This window comes from Orbicella franksi, chromosome 14 (genome assembly GCF_964199315.1).
Source record: "Orbicella franksi chromosome 14, jaOrbFran1.1, whole genome shotgun sequence".
NCBI classification, from domain to species: Eukaryota; Metazoa; Cnidaria; class Anthozoa; order Scleractinia; family Merulinidae; genus Orbicella; species Orbicella franksi.
This window is the reverse complement of record NC_138158.1, coordinates 14,890,766-14,913,361: the sequence shown is the minus strand read 5'-3', so window position 1 is coordinate 14,913,361 and position 22,596 is coordinate 14,890,766. Positions and strand designations below refer to the sequence as shown.

At 39.1% G+C, this 22,596-nt stretch overlaps 2 protein-coding genes and 1 long non-coding RNA gene across 4 annotated transcripts; 2 read left to right on the top strand and 1 right to left on the bottom strand.

Annotated features, from left to right (window-relative positions):
• Positions 1–184: 184 nt before the first annotated feature.
• Positions 185–8,468, bottom strand: LOC145468633 (uncharacterized). The gene is made up of 7 exons (XM_081452351.1): positions 8,406–8,468; positions 7,114–7,470; positions 6,621–6,993; positions 5,145–6,500; positions 3,251–4,441; positions 850–883; positions 185–346 (listed from the first exon to the last, which is right to left on the bottom strand). The coding sequence occupies exons 1-5, from the start codon at positions 8,466–8,468 to the stop codon at positions 3,258–3,260; spliced, it is 3,333 nt and encodes a 1,110-aa protein (XP_081308477.1). The 3' UTR covers positions 185–346; positions 850–883; positions 3,251–3,257.
• On the top strand, positions 1,467–2,486 carry LOC145468634 (uncharacterized). Its single transcript, XM_081452352.1, has 2 exons — positions 1,467–1,831; positions 2,027–2,486. The coding sequence occupies exons 1-2, from the start codon at positions 1,797–1,799 to the stop codon at positions 2,484–2,486; spliced, it is 495 nt and encodes a 164-aa protein (XP_081308478.1). The 5' UTR covers positions 1,467–1,796.
• An 8,983-nt stretch (positions 8,469–17,451) lies between the features above and the next one.
• On the top strand, positions 17,452–21,696 carry LOC145467841 (uncharacterized). Of its 2 annotated transcripts, XR_014042129.1 has the most exons (3): positions 17,452–17,529; positions 18,124–18,456; positions 20,536–21,696. It is a non-coding gene; the product is annotated as an uncharacterized LOC145467841 (long non-coding RNA). The 2 variants fall into 2 exon arrangements; XR_014042128.1 differs by lacking the exon at positions 17,452–17,529 and having other exon boundaries at positions 17,844–18,456.
• Positions 21,697–22,596: the final 900 nt, after the last annotated feature.

Here is a 22,596-nt window from a genome sequence, read left to right as displayed (position 1 = left end):
ATCTAACTCAAGCTTTCTCATCACGTCCCTCAAGAATTAAAATTATCCCATTTTGGGCTACCTTTCAATTTCAAAGCGACTAATAACTATTTGCCATTCTCTTTGTATTTTACACTTACAAAACAACTAAAATTGATTTTTTTTAAAACTTGTCCAAATCTGGAACTCGCTTTGGCAATGATTTGGAACAAAAACCGAAAAACAAGAAAAGTACTTGAATGTCTCATTGTCCACTCTCAGACAGAGAAGACCTCTGAATTTAACAGCTCATTCCTTGGAAGAGACTGGTTCAACTTCAGCTTACATGACTTTTTCCCTCGACCTTTGCCCTGACAGAAACTGTTCTCTGTTTGGAAACATAACGATGTAGCAAAAGATTAGCTTTTTGGTTGCTTTGTAGCATCATATCATACTCACATTGAAAAAAAAAAGGATACAAAAAAGTCTGTTACCTTATTACATGAAATTTTCGCGACACGTTTTTTTCGCGTTTATGAGGTGCGCATATTTCGCGACACTGAAATTCCGCGATTTTGCGAAAATTTTGTATTTTGAGTCACTTTAACTTCGCGTTTTCGGGTAACCACCCATTGATTTCCTTAGCAATGTTACTTAATCATCTCCTCGAATTTAATAAACCGACGTTTTCAAAGGTAAGATAACGTCAAAAGTAACAAACACGCAATGGCTGGACTATATCTCAACAGTAACATAATGTTAGTCACTTAACTTTGGCGTCATGTTATGTCCGCGACACTTATTGTTCGCGTCACTTTAATTTCGCGAGTTTTTTTGCAATCACGAAATTAAACTGTTACGAAAATTTCATGTTATAAAGTGATTAATTACCAAGGAGCTTTCTCTGTTCTTGATCATTCAGCATCTGTAAGAGAAAGACAAATGAGAAAACCATCGTTTATTGTCAAATACTGGTGACCAAGAAGTCTGTCAAGCACCTGCCGTGTTTCTATCGAGTTAAAGAATTCGGAAAACGAGAAATGTTGTGGGAAAAAAAGCCGACAGGCGAATGTTTCCAGTGCTTTTTCCAGTTCACCCAAACTTCCACAAGTGTTTACATAATTTGATGAAAACTTGCATTGCTTTACTTAAATTACGATATTCCTTTAAGTACATCTGTAGAGAAATGGACTTAATGTTTCATGTTCAGGTTGCGCGCGCAGATGGCAGATCGCGCGTGACTTCGTCTAGACAGGTTTTGGTTTCTTTTCACACCCGCTTTCACTGATAGTTGCATAGTGACCATCTTTCAACATGCCATTTCTCGACATGCTATGTAATCTGGCCTACGTAAAAAAATGTAACCACAACTAGTTTCTTTCCGGTCAAACTCGACTTTTAGCTCTAAACGATGGATTTATTTCACATCACACTAGAGCTAGGAGTATCAAGAGAACATTCTGTGAGAGATGAATTGAATGTTTTGAATGTTTACATCTTTCGAATATTAGAGACCTTAAGCAAACACTGGAGGCGGCGAGGTGGACGCCAACCGGAAGTAAAATTTCCCGCTCTCGAGCTAATTAGCATAATCACGTTGAGTGTTGTCCGCGTCTTCCAACAGTGGCGGCGGCGAGAAAGGTAGGTTTGGCCGCCTCGAGAGACGGTCGCTTTATTTTCCCATTTGTAGCACCTAAAATACACAGAAACTCTTTTATAAAGTTAAAAAATGTTTTTTGACACGTCTCTTTGTATTTTTTTTTTGCAAATATTTGATATTTCGTTTGCTTTACAGCGAAAATCTCACTTCACATTGGAGGTGTGAGTGAAGAAGAAAGATGGCAAGCGAAGGAGAGAAAAGCAAAAGAAATGGGTGAGTTTCCTTGATTCACATTGTTCCGAGTGATGTTCACGTCTTGTAGACTTTAAAACGTTAGATTGCAAGTACTTGCTGGTACAAAATGCTATTTTGTTCTTCCAATTTGTCTCTATAACTTTGGAATATTTCCGAAAGGTGAATCGTTAGACAGGACCTGTTTTTAATAAGCTTTTGTTTTCTCTCATCTAGCTCGATCATGGAGTGGACAGAAGCACATGATTTGATCCTAGCGAAAGAAGTCAGAACTTCAGAACCATGGATCTTCAAACCAAGGACTGTAGATCGAGGAAAAGTATGGAATGCCATCACGGATCGTCTGAATGACGAAACCTCCGTGAAATTTCAGGTGAAGCGGAAAAACGTACAGGAACATTTCAAACTACTACTGGACAAATTCAAGGCGAAACGAAAACATCACAGTCAGGCGAAACTGAGTGGAGTTGACATCGAAGATAGCGAGATGGATATTCTGATGGAAGAAATATCAGAAAAATGGGAGGAGGCAGAGGCCAGTGACCTTGGTTGCACTAGTGAAGAAAAGGCTGATTCAGTCTTCGTAAGGAAAGTAAAGATTTTTCGACGTGTGTACATCCCTCAGCAACAGAAATTCATCCTCGTCTATGATGTCCTCAAAGCATGCAACAGCTAGAAGGTCTCGGACAAAAGTCAAATTGGACAACTGAAAACGAAAGCAAAACAGCCGTTGCTCGCCGCCGCTTCTACGAAAGCTTAATATTCTAATTTCGCGCCAAGAGGAGGCGGTCTCAACCCAACTCCCGCGCGGCCATCGCCGCCTCCACCTAACCGCCTCAAGTGTTTGCTTAAGGTCTCTATTTACTAAGCGGCAGCGGCCCAATTCTACCGAAAGTCACCATTGAAAGCCGACCGACTACAATAAAATCGTTTCAGTTATCCCATAAATGGAAAAACGTGAAAAGTCCAACCCTTCTTCATTCATTTGAGGTCAGGTTGAGGATATTCCTCATTTATTCCGCTAATAACCGGAAAAATTGCCAGTTACACAGCTAAACGATCTTTCCTCCGTTTACATACAATGTCGAAAGATGGTCGAAAGATGTCGCCTATGCACGCAACACTGAAAGCAGGTGTAAAGATCTTCTGAATTCGTAACGCGGAAACACGTACCAGTTGAGGTCGTGCTTTTAATTGTTGTGTTAGATCTGTACTATTTTTATCATAAAATTTCTCTTTTGGCGTGAAAAAAAGCGACATCTCTAATGATCAAAGAACTGCACGCACTCAGGTAATGGCACAAGCATTCACGAGCTGCGCACTTTGCACTCCCATTAAGGACACTGTTCAGACTAATAATTAACAACTTTTACATTAGCATTTTTTTATAAACTAAAACTAAATGTTACCTTCTTAAAGATTACAAAAAGGTTAACTCACGATGCTTTCACTGGCTTTCTTCAAATTCTATGGTCACGTCATCGCCGATGAGAACAAACGGAGCCCAGTGTTTTATCGCACCAAACTTCTCTGACTCTCTTAGACACTTCATAGCCCGGTTAACAGCTACACTGGCGCTACATCCAAGACTCAAATGCCTGTAGAAACTTTTCATAAACTCCATAGTTGCCTCGTCATCAACTGCCCAGAGTGACTCGAGAACCGAGCGAGCACCAGCACCCAGAAAAGACCTTGCAATACCGACCACACCCCCACGCGTAACCTTACCTTGTGCACTGTGACAGCAACTTAGCACAACTAGCCTTGCACGTAGCTTCGCCGCTCGGACATCCGCCATTTTCAACACAAAATCTTTGTCTTCAGGGATCTTGGATATCCGTGCGGGATTCGAAGCCAGAGCAATTTCACCAGTTTCCATATCGCCATGCGCTGCAATGTGTACCAAGGCAACTGAACCGATTCTTTTCAGCACCTCCTCTTTAGTTGCTTTATTTCCAGTCACAGGTACGACACCGAGCATTTCTCCTATCGTCTTTACTTCTTCTGTGGCATGCGGCAAGGGCAATAACTTGGCTTTGCCTTGCTCGTTTGTAATTTCTTTAACACATGGATCTCCCACGAGCAATACTCCACTGGTCCTGTGGTAGTCTTGAGGAAAGTTCCCGATCAGTTTCAGAGTCGTCAACGAGGGAAGAATTCGTATCTTGATAGATTCACTTAGATACTTGAATTTACCATCTAAAAATGCAGCATACGGAGCCAAACATAATGGACCGTCAAGGAAAATGATCAATTCGTCGCCTTCAAGTAAGTCCGCAATGGGGGCAATGATACAATCATGAAAGAAGCGCAAAGAATTTTTGTTGCATGTTAATGTTTTTTCTCTTTCCTTGGTGAATTCTCTGCTGGAAGACATTTTGTTTGTTTCCTCATCCAGGGAACGATTCTCACACGCAACTCTTCCATCAATGTTGTACTCTTTAAAAACATCTTTCCTTACACACTCCAAGAGGGTAAGAGCATCTTCACCTTTTATTTCTTTCCTGCTATACTGAGCCTCCCTTGTTTTGTTAAGTACCCAGAAATGGATTTTGGTACTTTCTAGTGCTAAGACCAGTGTTTGCACGAATATACCATTTGACATGCTTGCGATCGTTACGTTATCTTCAACTGACCCAAACGTTAGCAATTCAGAGTCATGTTGATGTGAAGTTTATATGAAATAATTCATACATGAACTGCGGTTGTAGATGAAAGTGAAGAATGATCATCGCAGTAAATTTTCCAATTTAAGCAGTTGTAAAGAAGAAGCCTGAAAAAATCAGGGCTTCAACGGGATTCGAACCCGTGACCTCCGCGATACCGGTGCGATGCTCTACCAACTGAGCTATGAAGCCACACATAGGGAGCGAGGTCAATTAATTGAGTTCATATCTTCCCGTGAGGAGTGAAATGATGTGAAGTTTATATGAAATAATTCATATATGAACTGCGGTTGTAGATGAAAGTGAAGAATGATCATCGCAGTAAATTTTCCAATTTAAGCAATTGGAAAGAAGAAGCCTGAAAAAATCAGGGCTTCAACGGGACTCGAACCCGTGACCTCCGCGATACCGGTGCGATGCTCTAACAACTGAGCTATGAAGCCACACATTGGGGGCGAGGTCAATTAATTGAGTTCATATCTTCCCGTGAGGAGTGAAATGATGTGAAGTTTTATATGAATTATTGTGGCTTCATAGCTCAGTTGTTAGAGCATCGCACCGGTATCGCGGAGGTCACGGGTTCGAATCCCGTTGAAGCCCTGATTTTTTCAGGCTTCTTCTTTCCAATTGCTTAAATTGGAAAATTTACTGCGATGATCATTCTTCACTTTCATCAGAGTCATAGTGTAACTTTATGAGATCCTCTAAGGCTTGTGCTCGTCCTTGCTCGACAACACACAGAGCCTCAGCAGTCTTTTGAAGCCTTAGCAAAGTTCTCCAAAGAGCAGTGTAAGCGTCTGGGCACCAATTACGATAAGATATCTTCCAATCATTTTGGGACTGAAGGAGAGCCCGCGTGTCATTGATCAATTTTACACTGCATCGGCAATAATCAAGAGCTATTGGCAAATTTCCTGACAATTCAAAATCGCGTCTTAAGCAACAGCACGAACGAGCTTCTTCAGCCCTGTTTCCCAGTTCTTTGGCAATGCTAAGATCTTGGTTGTGGTACTTTACGGCTTGTTGAAAATCACCAAGTCTCTGGTAGGTATTGCCAAGATTGCCATAAGCTTTTCCCTCTCCTGCCTTGTCCCCCAGTTCTTTGGCAATGCTAAGATCTTGGTTGTGGTACTTAACGGCTTGTTTAAAATCACCCAGACTCTTGTAAGCATTGCCAAGATTGTCATAAGCACGTCCCTCTCCTGCCCTGTCACCTAGTTCTCTGGCAATGCTAAGATCTTGGTTGTGGTACTTTACTGCTTGTTTAAAATCACCGCAACTCTGGTAAGTAACGCCAAGATTGCCGTAAGCACGTCCCTCTCCTGCCCTGTCCCACAGTTCTTTGACAATGCTAAGATGTTGCTTGTGGTACTCTACGGCTTGTTTAAAATCACCCAGACTCTTGTAAGCATTGCCAAGATTGTCATAAGCACGTCCCTCTCCTGCCCTGTCACCTAGTTCTCTGGCAATGCTAGGATCTTGGTTGTGGTACTTTACTGCTTGTTTAAAATCACCGAGACTCTGGTAGGTAACGCCAAGATTGCCGTAAGCACGTCCCTCTCCTACCCTGTCCCCCAGTTCTTTGGCAATGCTAAGATGTTGGCTGTGGTACTTTACGGCTTGTTTAAAATCACCCAGACTTTTGTAAGCATTGCCAAGATTGCTATAAGCACATCCCTCTTCTGCTCTGTCCCCCAGTTCTTCGGCAATGCTAAGACGTTGGTTGTGGTACTTTGCGGCTTGTTTAAAGTCACCCAGACTCTTGTAGGCATTGCCAAGATTGCAACAAGCACTTCCCTTTGCTGCCCTGTCTCCTAGTTCTTTGGCGATGCTAAGATGTTGGTTGTGGTACTTTACTGCTTGTTTAAAATCACCGAAACTCTGGTAGGTAACGCCAAGATTGCCGTAAGCACGTCCCTCTCCTACCCTGTCCCCCAGTTCTTTGGCAATGCTAAGATGTTGGCTGTGGTACTTTACGGCTTGTTTAAAATCACCCAGACTCTGGTAAGCATTGCCAAGATTGCTATAAGCACATCCCTCTTCTGCTCTGTCCCCCAGTTCTTCGGCAATGCTAAGACGTTGGTTGTGGTACTTTGCGGCTTGTTTAAAGTCACCCAGACTCTTGTAGGCATTGCCAAGATTGCAACAAGCACTTCCCTTTGCTGCCCTGTCTCCTAGTTCTTTGGCGATGCTAAGATGTTGGTTGTGGTACTTTACTGCTTGTTTAAAATCACCGAAACTCTGGTAGGTAACGCCAAGATTGCCGTAAGCACGTCCCTCTCCTACCCTGTCCCCCAGTTCTTTGGCAATGCTAAGATGTTGGCTGTGGTACTTTACGGCTTGTTTAAAATCACCCAGACTCTGGTAAGCATTGCCAAGATTGCCAGAAGCACGTCCCTCTCCTGCCCTGTCCCCCAGTTCTTTGACAATGCTAAGATGTTGGTTGTGGTACTTTACGGCTTGTCTAAAATCACCCAGACTCTGGTAATCATTGCCAAGATTGCCATAAGCACATCCCTCTCCTGCTCTGTTCCCCAGTTGTTTGGCAATGCTAAGATGTTGGGTGTGGTACTTTACGGCTTGTTTAAAATCACCGAGACTCTGGTAATCATTGCCAAGATTGCCAGAAGCACATACCTCTCCTGCTCTGTTCCCCTGTTCTTTGGCAATGCTAAGATGTTGGTTGTGGTACTTTACGGCTTGTTTAAAATCACCCAGACTCTTGTAAGCATTGCCAAGATTGCCATAAGCACATCCCTCTCCTGCCCTGTCCCCCAGTTCTTTGACAATGCTAAGATGTTGGTTGTGGTACTTTACGGCTTGTTTAAAATCACCCAGACTCTGGTAAGCATTGCAAAGATTGCCAGAAGCACTTCCCTCTGCTGCTCTGTCCCCCAGTTCTTTGGCAATGCTAAGATGTTGGTTGTGGTAGTGAATTAAATTTGAATTAATTTGAATCTTGTAAGCAACTTCTTGGCCGGAATCGTCCGGTGTCTGATCATTTTTATATACGTGTACTATTGTGACGTAGCTGGTTGACTTGTGTCAGCTATGAGCCATCTTCCATACACCTGTAAAACTTGAAATCCAAAAAAAAAAAATTTTCTGATGGTTCATGAAGAAAGTCTGACGTGACTACAGTCAAACCTGTATTAGACGGACACTCTCGGGACCCTTGCTAGTGTCCGCTGAATACAGGGTGTCCGCTGAAAACAGGTTCCCTCAGAATTCGTCTCAAAAGGGTCGTATCAATACTGGTCAGTATTAAAAGACCCTGAAAGGGACAAATTGCATTCTCGTGAACGATCGATAACTCTGAATACCGTATTTCCGTAAACAATGACAAGTACAATAGGTGAAGCGATTTAATATACAGTATCAGTGTCGATATCGATTGAATCATTTGAAAGGTTTACAAAATCAAACAAAGACAAAAGCTCCGTAAAAACAGGACCGAATAACAAAATATTGCATTTGTGTGTCAGCTTAGTTTGTTGGCAAACTTAATTGACCGATATTCTAAGACGTGGACAAAAAACAACCACGCATTCTTTTGGCAGTGTCCGTTTGATACAGGATTCTAACAACAGAAATGACCATCAAAGTAAGGTTTAAGGTGTCCGCGTCTGCAAAATAGAGGTGTCGGTTGAATACAGGTATTTTTTACAGTAAATGTGGGGAAAAAAAATGGAACTTACACAGCTGTCCGTTTAATAGAGAGTGCTTAATATGGGTCCGTTTAATACAGGCTTGACTGTATTTTATATATATTGGTGGTGTTTTATTGAAAATGTATGGCAATTTATTTATAACCTTAAGTAGTACTGGGTCGTGTTTCAAAATAAACAGTGGGGAATAAATGGTGTTTAGACTAAGTCAATATCAGTAAATTCCTTTTGTTGGTTTTCCCGTCCCTCTATTCCCCTTGCCCCATTTCCCGTCGCATTCGCATAGCGCTGATATACGCAGTGTAATATTGCTAACTTGGCCATTAACAGCAGGCAACCAAACCAAATATGGTCCAGGAAATTAAAAGTAGAAAATTTCATCTTTGTTTACATCAGCATTACCCTACACTGAATATCGTAATAAAAATATGCCGAATTTGGAGTTGGAGTTTAAAAAATGAGCAACGATAAAAGTATTGTTAAGAGAGGTTGAAAGTGCAATGAAGGGTTTACAAAGCGAGTGATATTCGAAAATTCTCTGAAATTGTACAAGCAGTTTCAATCAAAGAATTTTGCACATAACACGAGTAGGGAAAAAAATTAACAACTGTTTGCGCTTTCATGCGATTTCTCATTTTACTAAGAACATGTACGCCCGTATTCCCAAGATTTGCACTGCACTCCTAGGAACAGTTATCAAATTATCTTTTGTTAATTAGACAACTAAAAATACCGAAGCATGCGAGTCTGCTTTTCCCAAAAATAAAATCACCTTGTGCGAATTTTGCTCGCAAACTACTACTAAAATGTGTTAAACTTGACACTTCAACTGAAACTGGAAGTAATCAAAGGCCCTTCTAACAACCTCGTGTCATTTATTTTAGAGAGCCAAAAAATCCACTGCTGTACCAAAAAAGTGTAACCCGAGTTCAGTGCTAACTAAAGACAACAGGCGCGCGTTTTGACTTTCGATTAGGCTCGATCTGGCCCGATCTGACCTTTGCTGAATATTAATTTTTGTAATTTATACCTGTTTTCTTATTCTCGGAAAGTGCGCATTAGATGCTATTTTTTTTATCGGCTCATTATGATCCCCCAATTTTTCTCATGTCAGGGTTGAATTCAAGTAGTTACGACCCTTTATCAAAAGGCTTCTAAAAACAGATTGTGAATCAATGTCTATTTCGGGAAGTTTACACGGCTCTGTTTTAAAATGAAGCGAACTTTAATCTTAAATCGGTTGTTAGTTACTTTATTTCATGAGTTGAAACAATATTGATACCAAACGAATCTAAAACCAGTCAGCGAGAATAAATTCCAGGTGATTCATCTTCGAGTGATTCAATTTGTTTCCTTATTTAATGCAAGTAGCGTGACGCGATGATGAGCTCTCGTGTTATAAATAAAAAGTAATGTTTCACAATTTGATCTGGCTTGATCTGCTCCATGTTGATAGATGTACAGCAGATATGGATCATATCATAAAATAAATTCTTGTGAGTTATACCCAAAGTTATACCTGTTTGCTTATTCCCTGAAAATGCACTCTTAATCGGCGCATTGTGATCTCTGGACTGGTCTGATGCCAGCCCATGGAAACTTAATAGCGCGACAGAAGCTCGTCTAATCGGGTCAAATCGGGCCGAATTTTACTCGTAGGGTTATACACCCTGACAGTAGTTGTGTTATTATTCTTAAAAAGTGTGAGTCTTGTTGCAGATAAAATAAAACCCAGAATTTTGCAGTTTAGTGATATATGGGACCAATTTTCTCATGACTTTTACGAGATCTTAAATTCTATGAAACTAAAAACTAAGAACTAAAGAAGGATTGATAATTTTCTTGTTTTGAACTATGACCACGTCACTGGCGTGCAAACCAGCATAATGATAACTACAATCAAATTCTCTTGTTTTCTTAGCTTTGTAACAATTGGTTTTATAAAACGATAGCAGGTAATTTCTGACCGGTCATGAACCGTTAACTTACTCACCGAAATTGCCAAAACATACGAGTTCAAAGATTCTGTTTCTGCTCATTCTCAAAATACATCGACCTGGTACAAATTTTGCCCACAGACAAAAGACCAAACCAAAAGACCCACTCCCAAAAGATCAGACTCGTGGCGCAATTTATTAAATTCCCTGTCAAGGTTGTGACAAAAGCTACTTCGGGGAAACGAAACGAAAATTTTCCACCCGGCTCAAAGAACATCAAAAAGCGGTTGTAAACAAACACTCGCGCAAGTCAACTTTAGCGGAACATTGTTTACACTCTGGCCACACCATCTCCTGGGAATCTTCAAAGATTTTACGTACAAGCACAAATTGGCGCAACAGACGTATTTTAGAAGCATGGGAAATTAACACTTGCAGGAATCCGCTAAACCGTGATGATGGCATGCATTTGCCGCACGAATTTTAAATTTAGCCCTAAGGGACAGAACATAATTAGCTCCGATTTGCCGATTTACATAGTATAAGAACGTGCCTTTTTACACAAATTCCTTGTCACTTTCCCCTGATGAAGGCTGAAGTTTTAGCCGAAACGTTGGGACTTTTACAGATAAAAAAAATTTAACTAACATTTTTACATTTGTTCTAAACCAGAGTAACGTTTTTCAATCATGAATCAACCACCTGGTTACAGGACCATTTTTAAAACCTGTTTTCTTGTTCTCGGAAAGTGAACATTATGTTATTATTCATTTTTTTATCGGCTCATTATGATCCCCCAATTTTTCTCATGTCAGGGCTAAATTGAAGTATTTATGACCTCTTTATCAAAAGGGTTCAAAAAACAGATTGTCACACAGGTTAGAATTCCATTTCTGGCTCTGTATTGAAAAAAGAGATCTTTAATCTTAAATCTGTTGTAATTTACCTGGTTTGAAATGATATTGATACCATGGGAATCTAAAACCAGTCAGCGAGAATAAATTCTAGATGATTCGTCTTCGAGTGATTCAACTTGTTTCCTTATTTAACGCAAGTAGCGTGACGCGATGATGAGCTGTCGTGCTATGTTATACAATTTGATCTGGCCAGACCTGCCCCGTGTTGATAAATGTTCAGGAGATATTGATCATATCATAGATACAATTAATTCTTGTGATTTATATCCAAAGTTATACGTGTTTGCTTATTCGCAAAAAACGCACTCTTAATAGGCTCATTGCGATCTCCGGACTCAGTTGTGTGATGCCACCCCCGTAAATAAAAGCATGGAATCCGAATAGCGGAACAGAAATTCGTCTAATCGGGTCTAATCGGGCCCAATTTTACTCGTATAGTAATACAACCGAACAGTAGTTGTATTATTATTCTTAAAAAAAAAGTCTTGTTGTAGATAAAATAAAACTTAGAATTTTACATTTTAGTAATATATGGGACCAAAACAAGGATTGGATTTACTCATGACTTGTTGAAGATCTTAAATTTCACGATACTAAAAACTAAGAAGGATTGATGATTTCCTTGTTTTGAAATATGGCCACGTCACTGGCATGCAAACCAGCATAATGATAACTGCAATCCAATTCGCTTGTTTCGTTAGCATTGTAACAGTTGTTTTATAAAACGATAGCAGCGAAGCTAATTTTTGACCGGCCAGGAACCGTTAACTTACTCTGTTTTGAAAGACAACCGAAATTGCCGAAACATACGAATTCAAAGATTCTGTTTCTGCTCATTTTGAAAATACATCGACCTTGTACAAATTTTGCTCATAGACAACAGTTGTGTTTTGAAATGCTTCTCCTGGTGAAGCTCTACACAGAATATTACGTAAGATTCGACATTCCAAATTCTTCACGACAGTAGACAGCTTTATTCTGAAAAATAAAACGTGCTGGTGAAACGCTACTGAAATTCTGGTATTCCGAATAAAGAACGACTTTGTAAGCAGAGCAAAGTGGGAAAACTTAAGGGTCAACTAGACAGCTAAAACTTCGTTTCAATAAATTTAGCTTCCTCTAACAACGCGAATTTATTTCCCTTCTTTTCATTGTAAATAGTGTGATGCTTCTTTACAATTAAGCAAAAGGATAAATTTGGCTTGAGTTGGAATAAGTCTGTTTGTATAACGTGAGAGAATGTTGTTAATATCCGGCGTTGCCCTCAGCAGTATAATTTGTAAACAACGATGAACTGTTTCACAGTGCTTTGCAGCGGTATACATGCAGCAGTGATCAAATCAGATATTTCTCTAAGAGAGTAAGACAGAAATTGAAGATGCCGTTTCGATGGAATACAAGAACGATCACTAAAGGAAAGATGTCAACATCGAAAGAAATTCTTCCAACCAGAACAAAGGTATGGACACAAGTTTGATAATGGAGTCTTTGTTCAGCAAATGATAATCATGGAAGGTTTCTTCAATGTGCTACGGATCATAGAAATCAAATCAAACATTGCGAATCCACTTGCATTGGAGCAGAGAGAACTACCTACCACTGTAAACTCGGATTACAACTGACTGAACTAATTCTCTTCCGACAGGTAAATAAATTTCGAAAATATATGATATAAGACTTGAAATTTTCTGTTCTGCTACCAGAGACACAAAAATAAATGACTTGTATGTACTTACAAATTGGTCGTGTATCTCAGGGCCCATGGGGCAACCCTAAAACATGGAAACCGGAATCCGGAATCCGGAATCCGGAATCCGGAATCCGGAACTGGAAACCGGAATCCACAAATCGAAGAAAACAAGTTTTTCAAATACGCTGTGCATAGCTTTTGCCTGTAAAAATTAAGTGGCCAAGTGAAATAAGAATTCCTCGTCTGTCGAAGTTAATTCGTGCAACTGTTATTTCTGGTAAGAGCTATGAATATGAGAATCTAAATAATGCGCACAGTAATTTGATTTTAAGCACCGCGAGAGCGTCTAAAGTAAGCTTTTGATTTCTGAATGCTCAACTGTGGATTTCAGATTTTCAGGGATTGCGATTTGCGATTTCTGATTGCTGAATTCTGGCTTCAGATTTCAGATTTCTAAATTTTGATTTCAGGTTTGAGAGTTCTGATTTGTGAATTGTTATCTCTAATATCGGGTTAATCATGGCCTGAAAATCAAATATATATTTTATATCTATAACAATCAAAACTTAGAACTGAATTACATCTAATTTACGATTTTCTTGATTTTAGAATCAGGAAAACAGGTTGGTCGCAAAGCATCCTTATTAAAAGACTGCCAGAAACTCACAGCAACGGTTTGTTGCTATTGTGCTGCTCACCAGTCTTCTCAGAGCAATATCTGGATTCCGGATTCCGGATTCCGGATTCCGGGTTTCGGTTTCTGGATTCTGTGTTTTAGGGTTGCCCGGACTCATGAGAGTATTTGAAGTTCCCTCGTTTTGTTTCGAGTGCAAATCTCAAATCAACTGGAATTGAAAGTAAAAAATGTGCACGGTGAGGATTATATCAAGTTATATCCAATGGGTTTGTTCTGTCTAACACGTTCGAAAGTTTCTTTCTAACTCGTGAAAGGTTGAGAGAACTCGAAAAAGCTGTGGGAACACTCGCCTGCGACTCGCGTTCCCACAGCATTTCTCGTTCTCTCAAAATTCCACTCGTGTTTCTATAACTCGATAGAAAGACGGTTCATGCAAGCGTTCTACCTTATTATAATGCTGGCAACGATAGGTCCTCTACAAGGTGCATTCCATTCTGTGCAGTCCAGCCAGCATTCCAATCCTTAGTTTGGCCCTGGCCGACTTCATACTCACTGTAACAGCAATGCCATTGGGAGTTGCAGCCAATGTCTCCCGGAGCCGGTGTCTCTTCGACTTGGGGTGTCACTGGTACATTTTTAACCATTCTGTGGTGGCCTGTCTCCCATTCTACCAAACTGTCCTCCATTCTACACCAAACTGCACACTTGGGAAGACCACCATCACTCTGGTGGTTTAGTAAATTGTTAACACCCGGGGAAGTTTGCCTCCACTGGGATGCTCATGCTATCCGAAAGCAGGAAGTGGAGCGGTTTGCTCGATCAAATGGAAATCCACTCGCTCCGCTGATGCCTGGTACGTGATCTTAACTTTTGTGTGGTTCGTGTTTGCCGCTAAATGCAATGCTTTTGATGGCACAAAAGGCACAAAAAGAACGGAGACCAAATGCACCACTGACAAAACATCGCGTGACTGTGTGCAGATTCCATAGGAAATAGTGTCGATTAGGTCAGAGGCTAGGAATCCTGAAGAGATTTCTTTATTTACTTTTGCTATTCCTTCACTGATCGCCAAGACTTGCACATTCATCAATCCGATCATCAGATTTTCTGGTACAAGACATAAAGAGACGGGGCCACTGAAGGTGATACGATGTTTTCACTTCTTCAAGAATCCACGGTTTAGCGTCGGTGCGCAGCAATAGTTGATGAGTCTCATCACGTATGATGGGTGCTCGTTGCATTGTAGAGGGATTGGTATAATAGCCATTTAGGTACTGCCATAATTTTTTTTTTTTATTGCATAATAAATGACACAAGAAAATCTGGAACTCTCTGGACGGCGAACTAAGAACTGCTGTTGACAAAAAAAACATTCACTAGGGAAATTAAGCAAGACACATTTGGCACCTGTGATTGCTATTTGTACAATAACTAAAATCTTTGTACCTGCCATATGTGATTCAATGTTTTAGTATCTCATATTAAACTTTTATTAGCAAAGCAGGACGTCTGTATGGGAGAATCTCGACCAAAGTCGTGAGTACAGACCGAACGCAGCGAGTTCTGTACACACGACCGAGGTCAAGATTCTCTCATACAGGCCGACTAAGTTCGGCTGATAAGATGTTTATTACATGGCATGGATATATGCTCACGGATTTTTTTGGTATAGTTTCTTTTTAGCTAGATTTTAATTTTTTTTTGGCTTGACTCATTAACTGTTTCTGCTACGAGGTCTAACAAGCCTCCACTACTCGAGGTTAAATAAAGTCTTAGTATCAGTTTGATTCTAAATACGCAAGCATGTCGAGTAAATTTTGCAAAGGCGGCGGTTTTGGTCTTCCAAATACCTTCGGGTATTTTTGAACATATTCACAAACCTTCGGATGATGTGTTCAGGTAATACTCGACAAACGCCGGTAATCCTCGTATAATCTTCGGTAGTGTTCGAAGGAACTTCTGAATTGTTCGGAAATATGATTATTTTCGCGGTTATCTTCGTAAAATTTCTGGTGATCTTTGACTACCTTCGAAACACGTTGTACACGTATTGATATAAATTTACAAATTTGGAGATGTTCATCTTGCATACGGTGGCTGCGCACGCAGTGCGACCGGCTGCAACTGAACTGTCCTTTAATTATAGTCTGTTTCTTCGCAGCTAACAAAAAATAAAGGCAATGTCTAAGTTGCTTTGACCTCGTCTAATGTTTAATTCTAGAATTCAGGGTTTAATTTGACGAGGAACAGCACGTTTTGTTCAAAATAACACAACTATTAATCTTCCTGGCGACAGCGATCGAAGAGCGAGTTGCCGAACGCGGTGGACCCATTTTTGGCGCCAAATTATTAACTGCTGACATAAAATACGTCATATTGTTGACTTTTTTCAACATGATATCGCTTTTGGAGTTATATATCCTCTTTCGTGAATATTTAATGCCGTTGTCTGACCTCAATGCCTTCAATGCCTATTCGCTTGTTAACACTGATGCATTTGAAGTTAAGACAGCGGAGCTTTTCACGCCTGCTGAATCCTAATGCACAGGCCATTTCAAATTTCAGGCGCACCGGGTTTGTGCAAGGTTACTTATCTAAGACAAAATTGTGGTTCAATTTTACCCTTGGTACAATTTGTTATTATCCTTCGTATAAGTGCATGGTAATATATTATTATAAAACAAAGAAAAATACAAAAATTGTGCCAACGAGTATTTTCTGCACTGTACAAATATTGAGTGATTGAGTGTACCAGCGATGGCACTCATTCATAATTTTAGTATTGTTTGAATCAATCCCAAAAGCGGAAAACTCGTTGTGATGGTTTCCCTTAAAGTAATTTTGAAAAAAACTAGAATAATACAAAGCGAGGTATGGGTTGATTACTGACAAAGACCCGTATGTTACTCAGACTGCGAAATAAACAGAAAATTACAAACAAAAGCTGCATTTGGTTGAGTGGAGACGCTTAGTTAACCAAATCATTTTTTATTCAAGATAGCTTCGTTCAATTGTGCTATTACAATACAAAAACATGCCTTAAATATATCCCTCTTATTTTACAGAAAGAAGAACAACATGGAGCTATGTTTCACGTTATATTGTGTCTTCTTTGTTGCCAAGCGTATCTTTGCCATATGTTTCTTCCCAAATTTTCCTAATACTAAAGTTGAAAAGACACCGCTTCAGTTAGAAATGAACACCTGCTCACGCACCGCGCCGTCAATAAAAACAAATTTTGCATTTGTTCGAGTTCTAGGATACTTTTACAACTTTAATTTAACGTAAATTAAGTTGTATTTTATTTAATTTTAAGCTGGCAAATTAAGTTGTGTCGCTATCTTTAATTTTGTCTATTGCTACGTAGTTTGAACGCGTCCAAAGTTTGTGGGCGCTCTTTTCTGGCTTATATCAGTTGCAAGATCTCATATGTGCTAAAATGTATAGACTGTTGCTTTTAGCAGACGGTTCTCTCCGCGAATGAGCGACAAAGTTAATAGAGTTTGAAATAGGTGGAAGGATCCAATAATTCAATTTATGGCCCATTTAAACTAAAACCTGCTTCACTGTTACAAAAGATATTATATTCCCCTGTAAATTTTGTTCAACTCATCTCGTTTAGAGGTGTGTGTTTTTCCGGAAAAGTCGAAAAGATGTACTTATTAATTTGTTGACGAACTGAATTATAGCTGTAGTATTAGCACTGCGAAACTAGTAGGCTTCGTGGGATTATGAACAATTGAAAAACAACTGCGTCATGACAAGCGAAAGCTGACTCCAGAGCGTCAATCTATGCGATGCCGCACAGATGAAGACCGCGCACTCGCTTCTTTTGTCTATGCAGTTTTACAGTGCTATACTTTTTATCAAAATACAGTTATAAGAAGAAGAAAAGGATCCATTTAAAAGCGAAACTTTCAGACAGACATATTAAAAACTCATGTATCTGCTAATGGAGTTGTAGTCTGTTCCGTAACCCATTACTAAACTTTGGTTACAATTAACATTACCTAAGATTAAAATTTTCCTTCTCCGACGAAATTATCTTTCGTTTCTAATTGGTAGTTAATTGAGATATATCAGTATTGTTTGAATCTTTTGTTACTGAATAGACTTCAACACTCTGAAAATCAAACAAAAAACAGCCCCACTTATTGCCAGCCGCGTGAAGGGTTACCACAAAAAAACCTACATAAAAAAAGCGGTAAGTTAAATTCAAAATTAATGCTTTTATGTTTTCCTTTGTAACAAGATTAGAAATCGATATATTTTATAGGTCATAGGGTTAAATTCTTTGTGGTTTAGTCAATACTAAATAGAAGAAAAATGTATCGTTTCAGATAAATTGCGAAACTGATAAAAAGGCAGATAAATGCGAATAGGTATCTTTGCGACTTCAGCAAGTAATGGAGCGGGTTGTAAGTTGTTTAAATTTGTTTATTTATTCTTTTTTTCTAGTTTAGATAACCCGCAGGCTTTTATTTTAGCATGACAAAGGAAAAACTTCAGTACCTTTTTAAAACTGTTCCAGCTTGATATCCTTTCTATTGTTTTATAACTTACGCCAATTAAAAATTAAAAATTCAAACTCACTCTTTAGTTAAACGCATATTACATGCTGCATCTCTTGCCATGTTTAAAAATTCATTTTGAGGGATCTAGAATATCAACCATCCTTTCGAGAAAGAGAGAAAAGCTTCACTTGAGTAATTTGCAAGATCAAAGGTATAAATTAAGGGTGGAAATATCGCACATATTTTAAAAATCGTTTCCTAACACTGAAAACAAACTTGTCCAGGTTATTCTCTAAGGCACACGTCAAAGAAAAGCCGGGACACTTTACAATGAAAAAAACAGGATATAGATAAACAATGGTCTAATTTCCGCCCACTGGAGTAATTCTCCCAGATGGAATCGACGTATTCAGTGGAGACCACTAGAAAAGACAACCACGGAAATTTGCATCACTCAGAAAGTTAGAGAAGGCGCCGAGCAACACAGATTACCAATGAATCAATCGACGGTTCTAGTTGGCCTGCTTGTGCTATTTGCCGCGATTTGTGGATCAAAAGCTTTTACGGCAGGCATCGGAAATATGGGAATGAAAGGAAAGCGAGATCTTGCTGTGAAGGTAAACTAACTTGTCACAGAAAATCGTTTGTCGTTCTACTTCACATCGTGGCAGAGGAAATGTTAAGGAAATAATTTCCAATGAATGACAGCAGTTATTTGTTTAACCAATTTTGCTTTCAACACTTTTGGGCGACAACTGAAACAACTCTAAAATTGCAAATCATTAGAATAAACATGAAATGCCACTGGTTAAGGCACTTGTACACGGAAATGAGAAGGTGTTGTTGGGAAGACTTATTTCTATGTTTCTGCCATCAAAGTTCTTTCTTTTAAAAGTAGAGAAAAAGAAAACATTTAAACTTACGAATGCGCGAGGAAGTTTTCTCTTTCGTCCAGATAGAAAAGAAAGCTTTTGATGTCTTTACTATTTTCATACGCAGTGGAGCCGAATAAAAAAGGATCTCGAGTTTATTAGAGAAAAATTTGGACTAGCATAACTCTGTGTACATAGTAACAGGAAAACTGATCATAAATGCTTTCAAAGGTGAGCAGCGAAAAAAAGGGTCGAGTACATGCCGAAAAAAATATGATCGTCGTTAAAATAAGCATAAAAATTGTATAATTGAATTATTGTTTTTTTTTGGTTAAAAGAAACAAAATGCGCCACGTGTCTGTTAATTAACTTTCCCTGTTAACCTTCAAAAAGTAGAGATTACTTTTGAATGCAATGTAAATTACGTTACTTGTTTGAAGGCAAACATCTCAATAGGGAAAATCTATATAAAAAAGATTCCACGCCACAGTAGCCACAGAAACAATTATGTCTTAGAGAGTGTGAAATAGGATAGCTGTTTATACCAAAAAATAGACTACGTTGTTGAAGCGGATATTCACAAAGTTTAATTTTACCGGCGGGCAAATGAAAGAAACAGTTCTCTTCAATGGCGTCCGTGTGACGTTGCCGCCGGCTTTGTGTCCTAGCTCTAAATTTGGTTTTCATGTTTTCTGAGTTACAACACCTGTGTACCTGTAATTGTTTTGTGTGATTGAGCTCCAAGCTTTAAATGCAATCACTTAACTTCAACTCCCTGTTTCAATCTCGTAATGTCAATTCATCTTCAGTAGCTCTATATTTCATTTAAATGTTAGTTCGGCGGGAAAATTTGTTGTATATGGAGATTTTGATCCATGGTTAATTGATTGTTTCTATATTCTTTGCGTTTGTTTCGTTGAGATAGATACATCGTACTATGAGGAGAAATTACACTACGCTCAATCCATGAAAGTACAGGATTGAAACTCAAAGGAAAATGATTAAAATCGACCATGTGATAGAACCTGGCGAAAATCAAAACAAATTCTCTCGCAATTTCTCTGAGCAATTTCGACAGCTTTCATTGAGAACCTTGAAAATCACAATACCTGCTGAGGATTCGCGTTCTCATAAAATCTGATGTGGTTGACAAAAATGTAAATGTTGTTGCTAAGAAGTAGGGGTATATCACATGACCTTCCGGAATCCTTTCACTTGCTCTAACCGCTGAGACACAAGAGACACAAGGCGATTCGTCATTACTAGGTTAAAGGAGCCGCGTCACGGTTTGTGTATCTTAAAAAGTTTTACCTAAATTTTTCAAGTTCGTTGTTTGCAATCCGTGTTATTCTTCTCCCTCCTTAACCATCCTTGTTCCTTTATGGTTTATCATTAAATTGTCTGTTTGGTGTTTTTATAGCTTAGTAAACTACTATTTTCAGGTTTCTTTCAATTTAAAGTGAATTTTGTACGTGGCAAAAATAACTCAAAATACCGTGATTGAACTGCTATAATATGTCACACGTGCCCTGCATACTCTGGGATCAGCAAAAGCTACCTAGGTGGAGGGAGATAAAGAAAGATAGTACATTTCAACGCTGCCGTATGATATGAGAAAATGAAAATTCTGATCTGTTGTGACGAGCGTGGGAAAAATAGAAGAAAAATCTGAGTCCTCGACAGATTTCAACCCAATCCATGACCTTTTACTTTGTACCCTTGTTGAACGAATGTAATTTATCATTTTTCATTTCACGTACTCAGTTTAACATTTACCATATATAACATTTCTAAAATAGCTTATTTGTAATGTTTTCCGTACAGACTCGAAGAGAACTTCAACTGTTGTGCCATTACGTACGAGGTACTTTGACTTCTAAAAGGTCTGGAGAGAGAACACATCAGACGCCATTTTACGTGCGGGAGATTTGTGGGCTATGACGTGAAAAGCAATTGTTACGGCAGTGGGAGACCGGACAATTTGGGCCAATATGAATCGAAATGTTTTGTCAGCTACCTTGTGTAAAATAATTACAATAAAAATCCGCTAACTTATGACATTTTCTCCTCTGATTCCCGTTTCACCCTATTTTCACCAATTTTTGCGCTCTATTTTGTTTTAGCGAGGATTTTGCCATGACATGTCGATAAAAGGAAAGCATTAATTTCTGTAAATAGTTGCAAGATTTTTAGACTTGAAAAGAGTTTCAAGTTGGCCCTTTTCAAGTGGGAACAAGATGGCGTGGCAGATCTTGCTTTGACTCCAGATCGAGTGGTCCGAGTCCGAGCCCTGCTCGGGCCAGTCATCGAGTTGGATATGTTCTTGGGCGCAAGACACTTTACTCTCACAGTGCCTCTTTTCACCCAGGTGTCCAAATGGGTACCAGAGAGCTAAATGCTGGGGTTAACCCTGTAATGGAATAGCACCCCATCTATAAAGTCCGGCTGTATGGGATTCCAGGCCCAGTGCGGTTGTTATATCTTGCCTTGTTCTGGGCCACGCCCCATTGTGAAGCTGAGGCTTTTCGGACTATAAGAGCTAGTATATGTCCAGCGCTTCCAGTACTTTTGATTATCATCAAAATTGTTGATCAGCCTGGCCCAAAATGTCGGAGAATGAAACGATATCGTCTCACGCAGAATCACTTTCCAGGTCAACAGTGCTAGGTGCTTGTACGAGATAAGAAAACCTTGAGATGAAAATGAATGAATCGAAGCGTAAGCATAAGGAAGAAAAACGAACGAAAAATTTGGTATTTTAGTCTGAAAATAACGTAAGTCGATTGAAAATTCAAAATCAAAATGAAAAGTGACAATGCGCTTATTTTGCAATTATTGTATTTAAAACTGGAACAAACGAAGAAGTTTTCGAAAGACAAAATTTGACTAGACTGGCATATCAAATAAATGCGGTTGCTGTGGCAACAGCTGACACATCAAATTTTCTGCGAGAGATGATGAACAGCTACTGAAAACCCCCTCTCTTCTCCCTCGCCTCAATCCAGTTGTACGTCTGCGGGTAATTAAAGTTTCAAATTAAATTTTTCGTTTTCATTATCCTAAACATTTTCAAACAACTTTAAAAACGGATTTGGCTAGAAAAGCACTAACCAATTTAAATCCTTAGATCTTTAAATATAATATTTAAATCGTTTTTACCTTGATTTCTTGAAAATATAATTACAGCAAAACGGCTTTGTATTCTTTTTAAAACAATGTTTTTGGGTAGTCACTGAATTCACTTTATGCGTCATGGCCTGAGTGACGTTTTAATTTTTAGAACTTTAGTAGTTTATAACTAGGTTATGGACTTTTGAATTGAACATCTTAAACGACACAGGCTTTGACCATCGACGGAAGAAAAGAACAAGAAGACAAGAAATAATTATGTTGAGGTTTTGACCACTTTCATTTTAAACCAGTGCATTTTCCCTCATTTGGGTTCACACAGGCAAAACAGGCAAGCAATTACTACGCTCCAAATGTGTTGGCATTGGATTAACTTATAAAACGATTCACTTACAAATCTGAAATTTTCATTTCACATGGAACCGCAAAAAATGTTCACGAAGCCTCTAAAACATTGTTTTACATTATATTAAGGTACGATAATTGCAAATTACGCTATGTTCTGGGCAGCAGCTGCAAGATTCGGAAGAAATAGAATGTTTGTCAAAGGTGCCAGAGATGAATACAACATATAAAAAGTGGGTTTAATGGATTACTAGGCCGTTAACATTGCCTGAAAATTTATGTCGGTTCAAAACTGATTTTGTAAATGCAATTTTCTTCCATGAAGGAATGAATAACTGCAAACAGTAACATTAATAGTGCAAAAACATACACTGAGGAGAAATTTTCTGCAAGAGTTCATTATGATAACGA